The sequence below is a fragment of the Atheta coriaria genome, unplaced genomic scaffold (genome assembly GCF_025399875.1).
Source record: "Atheta coriaria isolate IRGN ID8LTWV9N9 unplaced genomic scaffold, Caltech_Dcor_3.1 hic_scaffold_3_pilon, whole genome shotgun sequence".
In the NCBI taxonomy this organism is placed as follows: Eukaryota; Metazoa; Arthropoda; class Insecta; order Coleoptera; family Staphylinidae; genus Dalotia; species Dalotia coriaria.
The window spans coordinates 416,352-432,042 of NW_027045445.1; the positions used below are offsets into that span (position 1 = coordinate 416,352).

Genomic DNA, 15,691 nt, shown 5'->3' on the forward strand with positions numbered 1-15,691 from the left:
GTTGCATAAACCTAAAATTTGTACAATTTGTACTTGTTTGCTTTTTATTAGGAACTATACAATAATTTAAAACTGTATGAACAACAAAATCTAAAATTGGTAACATATAATTCTTCCTATACATTATTTTAATAATTATTTAAACATTTTACACTAGTAAAATAAATTAAATATCGATGGCATCGCTGTTTGGATCACTATAAACCTCTAGAACTGTCTTTTTTTGGTCAAACAAATTCATATCTACATCGTCCAGTAAATGTTTCTCAACTTCATTGTCATTGTTTTCATTTTTGTCACTGCTCTCACTCTTGGCGTTATTATTGTCGGCCATTTTGTCTTCTGAACTGTCCACTGTATCTTCCTGAAAATCTTCACTCGAATCGAATAAATTTTTGTTTCTATCCCTGAAATCATCGGGAATGTCAAATTCTTCGAAAGCTTTCAATACTTCATCGGTATTAAGTGGTTTTACTTCATCACCATCAAAAGAACCTTCCATTGCGTCTTCAAACCGGACATTCGACTCAAAATCTTGCCCGCGCACTGGATGATCAATTTTCTCTTCCATGTGTCCATCAACTTCAGTTAACTTATGCAAAATATTACTTTCTATACTCTTTCTACTTTCTTTGTTAAAAGTATCCAAAATATCCTTAAAAACATCCTGCTGGAACTCTTTTGTTATCTTCTTGTGCAAATTCATGACCATTTTAAAGGTATTCAATGCTCTATTAATAACATTAATAACATTATCACTGAGACACTTGGCTAGAATAGGAATAATATGTTTTATAACAAAAGTCAACAACTCCATTACATTCTGTGATGGGACTTCAAATTCTGCAAATTCCTCCGCCATATCTTCACCATAAAACACTAAATCACTACTCATTACATTATCTTCTTCGTCATCGTCAAAATTAAGCTCTAGTTGATCCAATTTGTACTTTAACATCTCGTTCAAAGAGAAAACTTTGTAGAGATGATCCTTGTTCATAGAATGACTTAAAAAACTTTTCTGCTCGAACTTTGATCCGGAAATATTGATCAAACTCGGATCTACAAGTTCTTCAATAGAATATAGTACTAATAAACGTTGCGAAGATGTTGGATGATCGTAAAAACTGAAGATATAACTTAAAATATTTTTCATTCCCCAATCGAATCCAAATCTTCCGGTTAACACCGGAAGTATCATTGGCACTATCCTTCTCACTGCGTGGCAAGAATCATTCAACATCTTCTTATAGAAAGACAAACAAATCTTTGTGAAATATTCTTCACTTGCAGTTAGTGCAAGAATATTCAAGGTCATTACTAATCTTCTTCTAGTTCTCCATTGACTATCAGCAGATAAAACTCCAAAGATGAATTTCTCGATTTCTTCCTGCATTACTTCATAACCCAAGACGGTAATTAATTTGTTGATGTTCAGTACACATTGTTCGTGGACTTTGGACAAGCCTGTGATATTTTGACACATTAAAGTGTTTTTCATCAAAGGTAACAAGTGTATTTTGCATTCTTCCATTGTAAGAACCGAAGCACAATCCATTAAAACATTCATCAAGTTGTTCTTAACCTCATCATTGCAATCTTTGTTAAGTTCGTTGATAACCTCAAATATATCCGTGAGGTCTAAGTCCGTTGTTTCTTTAAATTGTATTACAACGTCGATAATGTTGTGTGCAAGACATTTTTTGACGATGGTTTCACGATCAATACTAAGTGCTTTCAGAAGAGTGATGATTAACATGCGCGCCATCTTTGGTCGGACTGCTTTCTGAATGTCCGCTATACGTGCGGCAACTTCCAGCCGGACTTTCCAAGAGTTATCGTGGGCGAGTTTTTCAAAGATGGTGGAGAGGTGTTTATCGATAAGATCTTCTTCGATTAAACTAGCGATGGTTATTGCTGTTTCAACAGCGTGGATTCTTACAGGAACCTGTAAATATAATTTTTATGGTTATAAGGCCTTTAAAGTAAAATTTAGGTTATGTTACCTGTATATCATCAACTAATTGTTGTAACGTTTCAATTGCTTCAGTTTCGACCCATTCTTTTTGATAGTGTTGAACAATTTTCCAATAATTCCGCGCCATTGCTGCTTTCGCTAAAGTTGAATCATCATTCATCAATGTTGTAAACTCCGTGCGGAATTCTTTTTGTGTTGCTTCGGGAAGTTTATAGAAACAAATCGCCATTAAATCAATGCCAGTACAACGATTCCACTCATTTTCGTAGATTTTGCGCACGACTTTTAAAAACTCAGCGACGCCATCTTCATCTAACAATTCCAGCAATATGGCTGTCAATTTACACGCTTCTTCTTTGATAAGTCTATCTTCTGGTAGTAATAATTGCTCACAAAGATCAATTAGTATCAACGACGTCTTTTTACTGTATAATCTTGGCATGAACTCCTGGAGTGTTATGACTAATTGAAACTTGATGTCGAAATCGTCCAGCGTTACAAAATCATGCATCACATAGGTTAGAAAATTCTTGAGAGTATCATCATCCGGCTGGTTCCTAATCGACGCCAACATTAATGTCAAAAATGTTCTTAGGGCTGGTCCATTGCGTAAATCCAGACTTATACTCTAAAATATTCAGTGTCAATCACACATCGTTATCACTTATACAATCATCCGACGCCATTTTGTTTTTTTCTCATACCTGTACATCCAGCTGCTCCGGTTTACACCTAAACTGTGCAATAATCTCTTGGAACTCGGGTGATTCGTCAATGACGTTGGTGTATTCACCATCCTCCTCTTCATTATCTTCGTGGACATCTTTTTCTTCCGTTTTGCTTGCGGTTGTGTCGCATTGAGGTGGCGATGAGTCGGCGGCTTCCATGGCTGGAACACTGTCATGTCATTAACGCAATAACACTCGCAGGCGCAACGCGAGCGCGTATTTTACAATTTTATTAATAACATTGATATAATGATAAACGCAAACACGATGGCGGCGATTGCGCGGCGATAATGAATGGAAGCAAGGCACTGGAGATTAGATAACGCCGCGCTGGCGACGGACGCAGGCAGGAGAAATATAGAATTTCGTGTCGAGAAACATTGAATACCTGCGTGAACAAAACACTTTTGAAATGCCCAGCGTGTATTTGTTCATTTGTTTTGGCTTTATTATGTTTAATTGCGGTTTATTGGTGATATTTTACGTGGAGCGTTAATTATCTCTCTGTTATGGACAGTCATGGTCAATATATCTTGTGTCGTGGGTGGAAATACCGAAAAGAAATAATGAACAGCAAAAACTCGCATAAAACAGGATTTTTAAAAATTTTACATAATCTTTCATGAATCACAAAATTTTATTTCAAAATTATGTAAAATAAAATTATATTTTTCCAAAAATTTCTCAAAAATAATAAAAAATATATTTTTTTAAAATTTGATCACAAAAGTGAAAACTAAAGCTAATGCAAAACCATAGCGTATAAAACGATGTCAAGGACATTGGTTTTCAACGCTTTATGAGCATTCAAACATTTATTCACGAATACTCATGCGATACACACCAGCAGAACAAGCTGAACCAGCATTTCAACCGAAACCGAGAAATAAAATTACGTATACGTTGCTTAATCGAATTTTATCTGTGTGTCCACACCTAAAAAAAACTAAAAATTTATAATTTGCTACACTCGTTTTATAAATATTACTTACTACACGCGTTTTCATTTTTATTTTCGTTTGACTTCTAGCGGTAATTTTTGTGCATGCGTAACGTGACTAAACTGACATCCCAATTACAAAGTAATAACTAACTAAGTAATCAAAGTGATCATGCGAACCGCCAAACGAGTAACACGTGGACGCATGGAAACTTGGAAAAGTACTAAGTACTAGTATATAGTTAAGTAATAATCTGTTGAACTAGTTTTCAACGAGTGGAAAATTAATTGATTGGCTTAGTAACAACAAAAACAAGTGATTATTGACACGTGACAATTGGTTTTCTTTGACATATGTCACTTGACGTATTCTTCAGCTCAAATTTAAGGTTATGTAAAGTGTTTGTAACCTAAAACTTACTTGTATGTTGTATAATATGTATGATGTCAACTCATAGGCATACCAAGCAAACAGGTTTTGATATTTTTACACTTTTATAACGAACGTGTTCAAATCTGTTTCTAAAATTTCACTGCACTTATGCTGAGTAAGTTTCCAAGTAAGTTATGTGATGTGATGTGGAAGCACGCCCGGTTAGTTACACGCAATTGTCATTGCTGTCGTGCGCCATCATCGCATCATCGCCGAACGGTTGGTTTGCCTGCGACTTTGACTTCGACTAACAACCGACTTGGAACAGCTTTGCACGATTCGCCGAATGTGGCAACAACTTTGTGGTCTACGTGTACGTGTATAGTTAGTTGTAGACAAATAGTCAAACATCAATTTCGTGTGGCGATGGCGGCGCGAATGATTTCAACTATTCGAATGGAACGCGCAAAACTAACGCGTCATGTGATCTCACGTAATGCGATCGAAATCGATACAGTCAATTAAACATTATGTATAAGTGTTGATATTCAAATATATATTGCTATTGCAGTTGAAATTTAGAATATTTACTTTGTTTTTGTCTATTGTTATTGAAATTGTTTTTAAATGACGTGTTTTCACCTGTCGGATTATTACAATTACACATTGTAGTCATCATCCGCACCCAAAATATAATTCTATTCAATTTTGGGTTTTATTATTTCATGTAAAGTATATAATTGTCAAATATATAGTCCTTACACCGTATTAAGATATTTATTATCTAAACAAGCTTTTGCCCGCGACTTCGTCCCGGTAGTGTTTAATATAAATGTAACTCGTTTTTACTCTCTTGTTCTAAACATAGTATGTGTCAATTCTATCAATAAGATTCGCAATTTTATTTTAAAGAAATTAATTATATAAAGAATTACTAATAATGCACTTTAGCGCGCCATCTCGGATTCAACTATTTAATTATAACTATGATTGAATCTCAATGCCAACTTTTATCCTATAGAAAAGTGCTGCCTTTAGGGTTTTCTCGGCAATTATTCGAATTTTTCTTGCCGTAAAAACCATCCTTGGAATTTAACGAACATTTAAAAAGAAAGAATTGATCAAATTGGTCTAGGCGTTGTTGAATTATGCGCTTACCAACAGATTTTGCTATTCATTTTTATATTATAGATTATTATAAAAGTTTAGCTTTACCTCACTAGAGAACGCTCAAAGCGGAAAATATAAGTGTATACATTGTCAACTGCCAAAATAATGACACAAATACTACTAATGACGTTTCTTTCTAACATATCTTGTTGTCTAGTCCAGGTTATATTTACACTTAGTATTAGGTAGTATCACTTGTTCGATACGTGATTGTGTCGAACAAGTATTGTTAATTAAACCAAATATCGCACAGGTCGTCATGCTGTCAAGCCGTCAATGCCATTAACCAAACCCATTTAAAGCGAAAGAGAGAAAAGTACGCCGCGAGCTGCTTGCTGACTCAATCAGCGTTAACGTGCTAATATGCATATAGGAACACAACACACGAAAACAGCACACATTTATGAATAGACGTTTTGTGTTTGGAAATCACCGCATGCGATTGCTCATGTTCGCATATGTATGATATTACCTACGTAGGATGTTTATTAGATGGCACAGGATGACATGGTGCATATAATTACATACTCGTGGTTACTAACAAGTTCTAACAAGGATTGCAGGAATTGTGCAAGAGTAATAAACAAATCCATAGATTTTAATATTTTAATATTGGTATAATGTGTAGAACAAAAGTAAGGTTAAGGTTATGATTTTTACTAGTGCCCTCTATGTTAAGAGGGATAAAATGCATTTCAAAGTGAAATTATTACCAAAACCACGCGTAGAATAAAATTAATCTCAAAATACGCAATTATATGCAATTTGAAAAGTCTGAGTATTTACAACATCATTTTATATTTAAACATTCCTTTTTTGAACAGTTAGTAATTCTTTAAAGAAACTCCTACACTTAAATTAAATTGTAGTCGATTAACATTGAGCTTTTTTGTTTCATTCTGTATAAATAAACCTGTTTCATTCTTTATTTAGTTTGATTGACATTTGATTAAGTTGTTATATTTGTATATATTACTTTCAACAGCAAGTAGATTAATTTATTTAACTTATACATAATTAATTAATTAATTAATTATCTACCAGTCGTCAAAACTTACTCGTACTTGATAATTATGCTAACTAATCAGGTAAAAGTTAAGTAAAGTAGCGGAAAGTACAAAATTGTCGCATTACCTTGCATCTTATCTCTTTCTATAATCTATGGAATTTATATATCAATAGTAATGTATGGAAATTGGTTATCGGTAGCTTTAAATAGTCAACGAAGCCATATTTATTTTAAACTCTACTAGTTTACTTCAGCGTAACTATTTATCATTATAAATACTTATTGACATTTAATAAACTCATATTTATAAACTACAATTTATTTGTTTAAAAATTTGCTAAAAGTTCAATGCTTTTTCATGTTTAAACATTTTTTGGTCTTTAAAATCTTTTATTATGATAACTTCCGGCCAGTTTGCAGCATCTAAAGTTCAAAACCAGTGTAAATTATAAATATGCCTGCCTGTTGTAAGCCGTCGTGGTGTGCGTTTCTGAATTCGTGTGTGCAACGATGGGCAGTGTGAAAATAACTGTGATTATTTTTCAGCGAGGTTGTTCACATTTACTTTTCACATCGCATTTCATGCATGTCTTTGATGTATAAAGTATAACTTCGCAGACTTGGTGTTTATAGGGAATTTCTGATTGTTTTAGTGTAAATCTCATCATTCAGATACTTTCAATTGTTGAGTCTACAGATTAAATAAATAAAAGTGTTTTAAAAATAAAATATTTTGAACTTAAATGTACAAAATTTCACGAATTTATTCCGCATTTATCGCATATTAAATAGTTATTTGATAATCTTAATATATAAAAATGAAAACGGCTAGACCGATTTGGCTAATTTTTTTTTGTAGTTTCCTAATACTCTGTAGAAGGTTCTTACGGAAAAAATATTAGGAAAATGTCTCAGAAAGATTGAAAAATATACATTAATTTTGCCCCCCCCCCCAAGCATAGACATGTGTATGTGTGTACGTGTGGGTTGAAGTTGATCGGTTGATGTTTTTGTTTGGAGAAGGAAAGTCGCTTTCTCTGTCTGTCCCTTTGTATGTTTAAATCTTTGAAACTACGCAACGGATTTTGATGCGGTTTTTTACTTCCGTGCGAAGCCGGGGCGGGTCGCTAGCGATGTGACTGGCAGAGAATGCCTTACGGCATTAAGCCCGCCTTTTGTACAATATTATTTTTTGTGTAATAAAGTTTAAATTAATAAAAAATAAATAAGGTGGTACGAAGTTTGCCAGGTCAGCTAGTAGAAATTATATTTGAAAAAGGTTATTAAATTTATCGATAGATGTCTCTACCTGTGCTAAATCAAGCATAAATCACAGAATATTGTGAAAAATTCATTGAATTTTTTGTATAAAATCTGCTTTTGTGAACTAAATTATATGAATGTTCTTACATTTGTGTACATTTCCCACAGACAAGACGTCTGCTCGGCGTTGAAATCTGTGTAGCGTCGAATCATTGCAACTCGTCACCGTTTTCAACGTCGAGCCGCGTCCATTAAACGAAAATCAACACCGAATTTTACGACTGTTTGTTTGTTTAATCGCTATTTCGAAAAAATGACATGTTGCGCCATTTCCCCGTCAATTCCCAGCGGGTGTGAAAACTTTGTAAACCACAAACTGCTTTCAGTCTACGAAACTCATCTCCATGACAATGAAAAGCGTAAATTTAACATTGCTTCATTGTTTTGATTTGCAGCAGCCTGTAAATTTCGTAATATTCGGGTTATAGGCTGTAAATACATCGTAAATACCCGAAATATTATTTACGGAAGTGATTTGTGAAAAATAGTTATGTTTCTTAAATTTATTCGTCGTAATCTTTTATTTTATGAATGATTTCGTGTTGTGTTCTAGACCACTCATTTTTACCTTTATGTTGAAAGCTATTTTCACATATTATGCAACTAATTACACTCATGCAAAGTTAGTTGCCTAATTTATGCGCACCAACACACAAAATTCATTCGCTCGTAAAAATTTCACACAATTTTCACTTTGATGGCTTTGATCTCCAAGTTCAGACGTTTCCACATGGTGCGCCCAAGAACCAACTGAGAAATGTTTAGTTGATGAGTTTCTAAATTGATTTTGACACTGCCTTTCAAGCTATAGGGGCTTTGCATATGTTACGAGTTTGTAGTCAGCCACAAATTGGTAATATCTAATCGCTTGTCAATTGCAATTAGAATCGATACACTTTACAATTTTCACACGCGAGTGTACATCATTAAACATGCCAGAAATATGTCTAAACAACTTGTAAGTGTCCTTTAACTATAAATAATTAGAAAGCATTTTGGCATTCTTTTGTATTAACATTGGCATTTTCTTTTATTTCTGTGGCCTTTTTGGCAACGTTTGTAATTGTTTTAAATTTTGAATTACTGGTTATGCTTATTTCCACGGTATCTAATACTGCTTGTTTGACGTTAGTTAGCGTTTAGTTCGAATAGTTTCTTGGCTGGTATCTGCTTAAAACATAAAATTAGTGCGAAAATTAATGCTAAAATTAGCAGACGGCGAGGTTCATTATTTCGACTGAGTCTAAAATTAAACGGAACGTCGTGATTATTTGCTAGCGGAAAATTCGCAGACATGAATTCAATATTTGGATAAAATCTTCATTGGTATAAATGTTGTGATAGAGAATAACAATGAATAACAAATCACGTTGTTTTGTCTTGCAGACTGCAATTTGTATAAATGATTAGATATAATTTGTTGAAGTTAGTGAACTTGCATTGAATTAAATGCAGCTTTCGTGAACGTAAGAGTTATACCCACAATATTTTAATGTAGTTAACTAATATGACTATAGATGGCAATACAATGCATTTATTTGCATTAAAGTAGGATTGAAGCGTGTTTCATTTTGCGTTAGTTTTGTTTGTTTACTAGAAAGTTGCGTATTGATATCATGATTTTTATCAGTGTTGAATGGTGATAGTCATATCTGCGTGAGGTTATACTTTTGATAAATCTACCTCTCTAGTTTCTACTTTCTACGAGATGGCAGTAGAATGCACTTTTTGCATTAAATTTCTGTTTGTTGGTGTTAGTGAGCGCATATTGAATTAAATTGAAACAGTGGTGTACATGTGAACTCTCGCGGTTTTACACGGCGGATTGTTTGTTATCAGTTAGTTGTTTACCTATTTATGTTGAATGTTGAAAGTTGCGCTGCGTTAAAATAAAAAAGTAAATATGTATTATTTTACTCACAAAATTTCCATAAATTTTCTCTCTTAGTTAACTTTTTGTTTTGACTAAAAACTTACAAAAATTGCAATTATTTTAATAATATTATCTAAATATAAACTACAATTGCCAATATTGCGTTTGCCGCATTATTGTAAAATGGCAAAAGTTAAAAGTTCAGCCCTATTTTTAACCTATTCCTAAACCTATGTATAAATATTGATTCGAAACCAAAATTTTATTTCCTTATATTTAAATCCACTACTAGCCTACTATTCGCTTCTTTCGTTTTTTGATAGTCGGTATACATCTAACATTTATGCACGAGGGCAATAAACATTCTTTGACTTTCGACCTATTCGCATGCCACGCCGATTCGTTACGCGTGCGCTGAGATTATTGCAGCTACGCACGCAAACCAATATGTAGAGATGCAGACGAACGGACTAACTATAGAGACAAAATAGAAAATTATGCCTACGAGTAGACTGAAATGTACTCGTATAGGAATAGCAGGAAGAGTTTTTTAGTTGTTTTTTTCGCCGAAAATAGCGGCACGCTATCCGTGACGTCACTATTATCATTTTACTCCAGTCAACTTTAAACACGCAATGGATTTTATTTATAAAAATATACAGTGTGTTTCAAAATTTAATTTTCTGTTTTTTATAGAAAAAAATCGTGTATTGTAAATTATAACCTAAAAATATTATTCATATACATATATCTATAATATAAAAATGAATCGAAAAATCTGTTAGTAAGCGCATAACTCAAAAACGCCTAGACCAATTTGGCCAATTCTTTTTTTAAATGTTTATTAAAGTTCAAGGATGGTTTTTACGGCAAGAAAAACTAGAATAATTGCCGGGAAAACCCTAAAGACAGCTCTTTTCAATAAGATATAATTTGGCAATGAGATTTAATCATAGTTATAGTTAAATAGTTGAATCCGATATGACGCGCTGAAGAGCATTATTAGCAATTCTTTATATAATTAATTTCTTTAAAATAAAATTGCGAATCTTAATGATAGAATTGACACATACGAGTACTATGTCTTGAATAAGAGAGTAAAAACGAATTACATTTTTATTAAACACCGGAACGAAGTTGCGGGCACAAGTTAGTTTATAATATTTATAAAATTATACTACCATATATTTATTTTTGTCATTGCTGACACATATATGGCTGCTTTCCGCAACTGTAACTTTAGGTTTCAGTAATTTAGTACGTACCCAATCGATATCCCAGAACTATGATGTAAAATAATACAATTTGCAAAGCGTAGAAAAGAAAGAAAGAGTAAAACCTACAGTAGGTCAGTGATTCATCGACAGTCAACACTTTAATTTCACTGTGTCATAAATCTTGTTTTGCTATATTTTATCGCGTGGTGTGTAGGATGGCGGCGAAATGAAAATGATCGGCAGGTAATTGTGCGTGCATAACTTGATCCATTATTTACCAATTTTGTTCGAAAAACAATTGAATTGTACATTATGTGTAAAATGAAAATTTTCCGAATGCCAGTGATACATAAGTATAGCAAACTAGTAAAATTTAAAAATAAGTAAAAAAGAGTAAATGCTTGTTAGTGGTTGCTAAGAGCAACGTGTGAAAAAGTTAAATTTTTAGTATTGTAGTAAAATGTTAGTGTTTAACATGTTATTAAAAAAATTAAGTTTGAGAGTATTCTTGCAAGTTAATAGAAAGTAATCATAAAAATATTGTTTTAAGCTTGTTTTACTGATTAATGCATAAAATTATAACTTTAAGCACGTAAATTTATATTTTTTATACTTAAACTAAGCCAACTTACCCTAACAAGTAGAAATAACACTTTAATCCTTTAAATCACATGCTACATTACTGCTTAATTCAATAAAACTTTTAATAACATAATTTTCAACCATGTCCATCAACGTCGTCACTTACACTGACTTGTATAAAAGCGTCTTATTGTTTGAAAGTTCAGTTTGAAAGTTTCTTCGTTTTTACATAACGTTACGTCTACATTTCGTCGCGTTCTGAAGGTTCTGAGGCTGCGATAAGCCGAACACGCCGCAATGTCGGCCGAATCGTTTTCGTATTTGTACATTTATTCGTGCATGTTTCTGTCCGTCAACATGCACGTGAGGAAACGCTCGCTTTTGGAGGAATACGCCATAGGTATCGTATAGCTACGTGGACGATGTCGATTGTTTTGCTCACGGCGACGATCGCGGTCGCTGGTGCCCACGTAATCGACGGCGTTGGCATCGCTTTCATGCTCATTAATATCGCATGGATTCAAGCGACGTCGACGTCGAGACGTATGAAAAAATACCGATGAAAATTGGAAAATCGATCATTCTAGCAGGAAAATCAATTTTACGCGGTTATTCATGATTTATAACAGTTGACATTGACTTTGACTCATTATACAACTGTATTTAGTTTGTGTCACTATAATCAGATGGCGCTGATATTGAACATTAATTTCTTGTTCTGTTTTCCTACAAATTTGTTTGTAAATATTTAAATTTATTAACAAAGGTCAAATGGTTTTCATTTACGTAAATCTATGCTTACTTATTTATACATATTGACATTTATAAATTAATAATTTACTACGTACTACTATTGATTAATTATTTATTCATCAATGACTTAAAAGTTAACATTTAATGCGATAATTAACGTCTCAAGAACATAGCTGAACTATGTCCGAATGCAGTTTAATTATTATCAGAATGTGTTTTTCTGTCGTAAAAAAGATGTAGGTGCAATTTTAATGTTAATGTTAATGTTAATGTTGAGGTTGTTTACGTGTATGTATATACTGACCATTGATACGATGACTTCATGATGTACTTCACTTTGAATTTGCATAAAGCGAGGTCGTTTTAATTCGCGGCTGGCGCCGATACAACACTTGCAAACATCGATGACGTAATAGTATTTTTAATTCAAGTGTAAATCCAATGGTTTTATGAATTGTCGCGTAGCCTGAATTACCTGCTATGCCGGTATTAACTGATTGCACCGGCGCCTGAGAGATTAAACCGCAGTAAATATTAATCGAGCGTGTAAACATAATATAGACTGTCGGTTTCTGTTATTGACTATTACTTTATTTTACTGGAATAACTGTAATGGCTTGAGTTATATTTCTGTTTGAAAAGTTTAAGTTGTAACTATGTAGTAGCTGGAGTTTGTTTGGCGTTGTCATAGCAACAATGGGGTTGCCACCGGCAACCGAGGGGAGACTGATCGCAATAGCCGAGATTTTTTAACCTTTCTCTTTTGTTGTTATGATTGTTTGTGTTGCTAATTCATCTGGGGGTTTGAGTCGCGTTTTCTTTGACTGCGTTTTGTAACTTGAAACTGCTTGTAGTTTGAAAAATAATTTGTGCGAAATATTAAAATCACATAATTGAAAGTTACGACATCTGGCGGGTAGTTATATTATTATTTTCTTAAAATTTATGTTAAAAAAATGCTCATGCACCAATAATTTTTATCACGCGCTAATAACCCAAACATAATCTAAACATATAAAGCGAAAATATTAATCTATTACAATAGAATGTGTAATATACAATATTTCCGTGTTGAACACATTTATAAACTTAACTAAAGAGAGAAAAAAAGCACGATGGTTAATCGGTGGCGTGTCGCCTTGATTAATGACGTCAATTTAGTTAACTTAATTGAGCTGCATTTCGAATTACCGATAAACGAATGTCGCGAAGAATATACTCGTAGTTAGTTGCTCGCTTACTGTTTAATGCGCTCTAAATACGTCGATTATAATGCGTTGTTTACGTCTGTAACAAGTGCATGTTTTATAATTAATTGTAGTTTTGTAGCGAACTGCAGATATGGATATTAGCAATGTGCAGAGTGCGGAAAAACGAAACAATTAACTTTAAAAAATAAACTTATAAGTCGAAACTTTCTTCAATTTAATTTAAAACATTTAAAAATGATAAATTGCGATTTTTAAAAGTAATAAAATATCAAGTTTAATTAGCAGTAAAAAAGTTAAAAGTTTTGATATTATATCTATTCTATTAAAATTAAAAAAAAGTGGAACACATTTTTGGCAATAAAATCAACAGGTGTTTAACGCCCCTTGCATTTTCGGTATTTTACCGTTCGTTGATTATATCTGTTGTAGTTTGTCAGGTGCAATGAGAATGAATGCAGCTGCCAATAAACATTAACTTAAATTAGTTATAAAATCGTTTTATTTTTCGACATGAAGAGGTAACTTCGAAGTTAGGTTAGATTAAATTAGGTTAGGTTAGAGTTGAAATAAAATACTCTGCCAAAGAAACAAATTCACCTTACATCCACACAGTTAAAAATCACAATTGCGTATAAACTACGTACACTTTAATAAACCAACAATGAAAAATATTAACCTGCGTACTCTTTGCTTAAAAGCAAAACAGAATAAAAAAAGAAGAGAAGAGAGTAGAATTCGGTCGAGTTCGTGCGTCCTGCGTACGTGCAGGGTCATTGGGTAACTGAGACTCGCCGCTGTTCGGTTGTCGAGCAGGACAAGGTCGAACGCAACCAACACAACAATACACTCACAATATGTGAATAGTTCAAATGCAATAGAAACACACATAAATAAAATACAACTAGCACTAGAACGAGTACATTATATATACTACAGTTATAAATTAAACCTACTACTTCAACGAGTCTAAACTAAACAACTCTGTAAATTTTGAGTTTTTCAGAGTTTAGTCGTGTTGTCAGTGTCATCGTTGTGTCATCATGACGACATTTACGTAACATTCGTTTATCTACAACTTACAACATATAATACGTAGAGTAACATGTTAAACAAGTTAAACATAATCATATGGATAAATTTCAGAATATGTAATAGAAAATATTAAATAAAAAAAGGGTTTTATAGTGAAGTACAGCGCCATCTGCTGGTGGATAGTTTAAAATTTTTATTATTTAAGGTTATATATATATTTTTTAGAATTTAATTAAAAGAACCACTGAAACTATTTTAAATGCATTATGCTGCGACGTAGAACATGTTTCAAGACGTAGGGTTTGGCTGTGCACGAAAAGATCAATAAATTGGCGCCGCCACACGCGCGCCACGTGGCTGCCACACTCCCCTTTCAACCCCAAGTATTCTCCAACCTCAAAATAACACTCACGCATTACAAATTACATTATAATTTCATAATAATTAATTTCCCTCTATAACCCTCTTAAAATCACCGAATTTTTCTCTTTTTTATTCTTTTCTTGCCTATGAAGAAGTGTTTTTGAAGGACACAATTAAAAGTACTTGTGTGTTACTTCCACGAACAACAGAAAGTAGTGTCCATCGTCCGTGTCCGCCGGTTTCGACCTTCCTCCTCCTCCTCCAGCGAGGAGTGCGCACGCGGCGCGCACATTGTTTTCGTTCGTCGCGATCGCTGATTACGTTTCTGCTACCGGCAACCAGCGACCAACACATTAGTATCCGCCAACCAGCTGGTGCGCGTTGATCACTTCAATCCAACTACAACGTAGATTCTCTTTTGATATCTTTTTTCTTTTCGGTTTTAATATAAAAATGTGTTTGTGAAAACTTCGGTTTAAATCTGTGGTGCAATGTGTTGAAAATTTCATAGTTTATCATGTGACGTAAGGGTGAATTGTGTAAAATATGAAGAAGTATAATAAACGATGAGTGATAAGCGTGATAAGAAGAATGTGCTGGAGGAACCTTCGACTCCCAAGCGGCTTAAACCAGGCAGTCCACGGCTTTCCGACCGCGTGAAATTCTATGAACAAATTTGGGGTGGAGGCGCTGGGGGTGGTGCAGGTGATGCATCAACCCCAAGTGGTTCCACACATGTTCATACAAGACGTGCTACCAATGTGAGAGATATAGAATCATCGGAATCTTCTTCAACAAGAATCACTAGGAAGGTCCTGAGGACTGTTACTACCACAACTACTACTGTCAAAGTCCAAGGCGGAAGTAGCAGTCCTGTAAAACAACATTACGTATCTTCAACTTGGATAGGACCTTCCACAAGTAGAACACCTTCTGAAGAAGTTCTAGATTCTGCCTATCACACACAATTTGAACAAAGTCATCAATATGCCGGATATGGTCAAAGCCAATTATCTATTGGAGATGTTGATGATGATAATAATCCGAATCTAAGTCTGACTTCAAATGGGAATAAATCATCTTCACCTGGAACGAGTAGGTTTACCTCAGTGGAGAGCCTGAGGAAGACCCCGTCCAGG

At 33.8% G+C, this 15,691-nt stretch overlaps 2 protein-coding genes across 5 annotated transcripts in view; one reads left to right on the plus strand and one right to left on the minus strand.

Annotated features, from left to right (window-relative positions):
- Nucleotides 1–17: 17 nt before the first annotated feature.
- Nucleotides 18–11,559, minus strand: LOC135789654 (serine/threonine-protein phosphatase 2A 65 kDa regulatory subunit A beta isoform-like). Of its 4 annotated transcripts, none has more exons than XM_065299586.1 (4): nt 11,244–11,559; nt 2,683–2,867; nt 2,007–2,606; nt 18–1,948 (listed from the first exon to the last, which is right to left on the minus strand). In XM_065299586.1, the coding sequence occupies exons 2-4, from the start codon at nt 2,863–2,865 to the stop codon at nt 167–169; spliced, it is 2,565 nt and encodes an 854-aa protein (XP_065155658.1). In that variant the 5' UTR covers nt 2,866–2,867; nt 11,244–11,559; the 3' UTR covers nt 18–166. The 4 variants fall into 4 exon arrangements, with proteins under 4 accessions (XP_065155658.1, XP_065155657.1, XP_065155656.1 ...); XM_065299585.1 differs by having other exon boundaries at nt 2,683–2,875; XM_065299584.1 differs by lacking the exon at nt 11,244–11,559 and adding an exon at nt 4,068–4,518.
- A 3,321-nt stretch (nt 11,560–14,880) lies between these two features.
- The window catches only part of LOC135789653 (muscle-specific protein 300 kDa-like), a 44,068-nt gene continuing 43,257 nt past the window's right edge, over nt 14,881–15,691 (plus strand). Inside the window, 1 exon segment of the mRNA XM_065299582.1 lies at nt 14,881–15,689. Coding sequence (XP_065155654.1) covers nt 15,119–15,689 — 571 coding nt within the window. The 5' untranslated portion in view covers nt 14,881–15,118.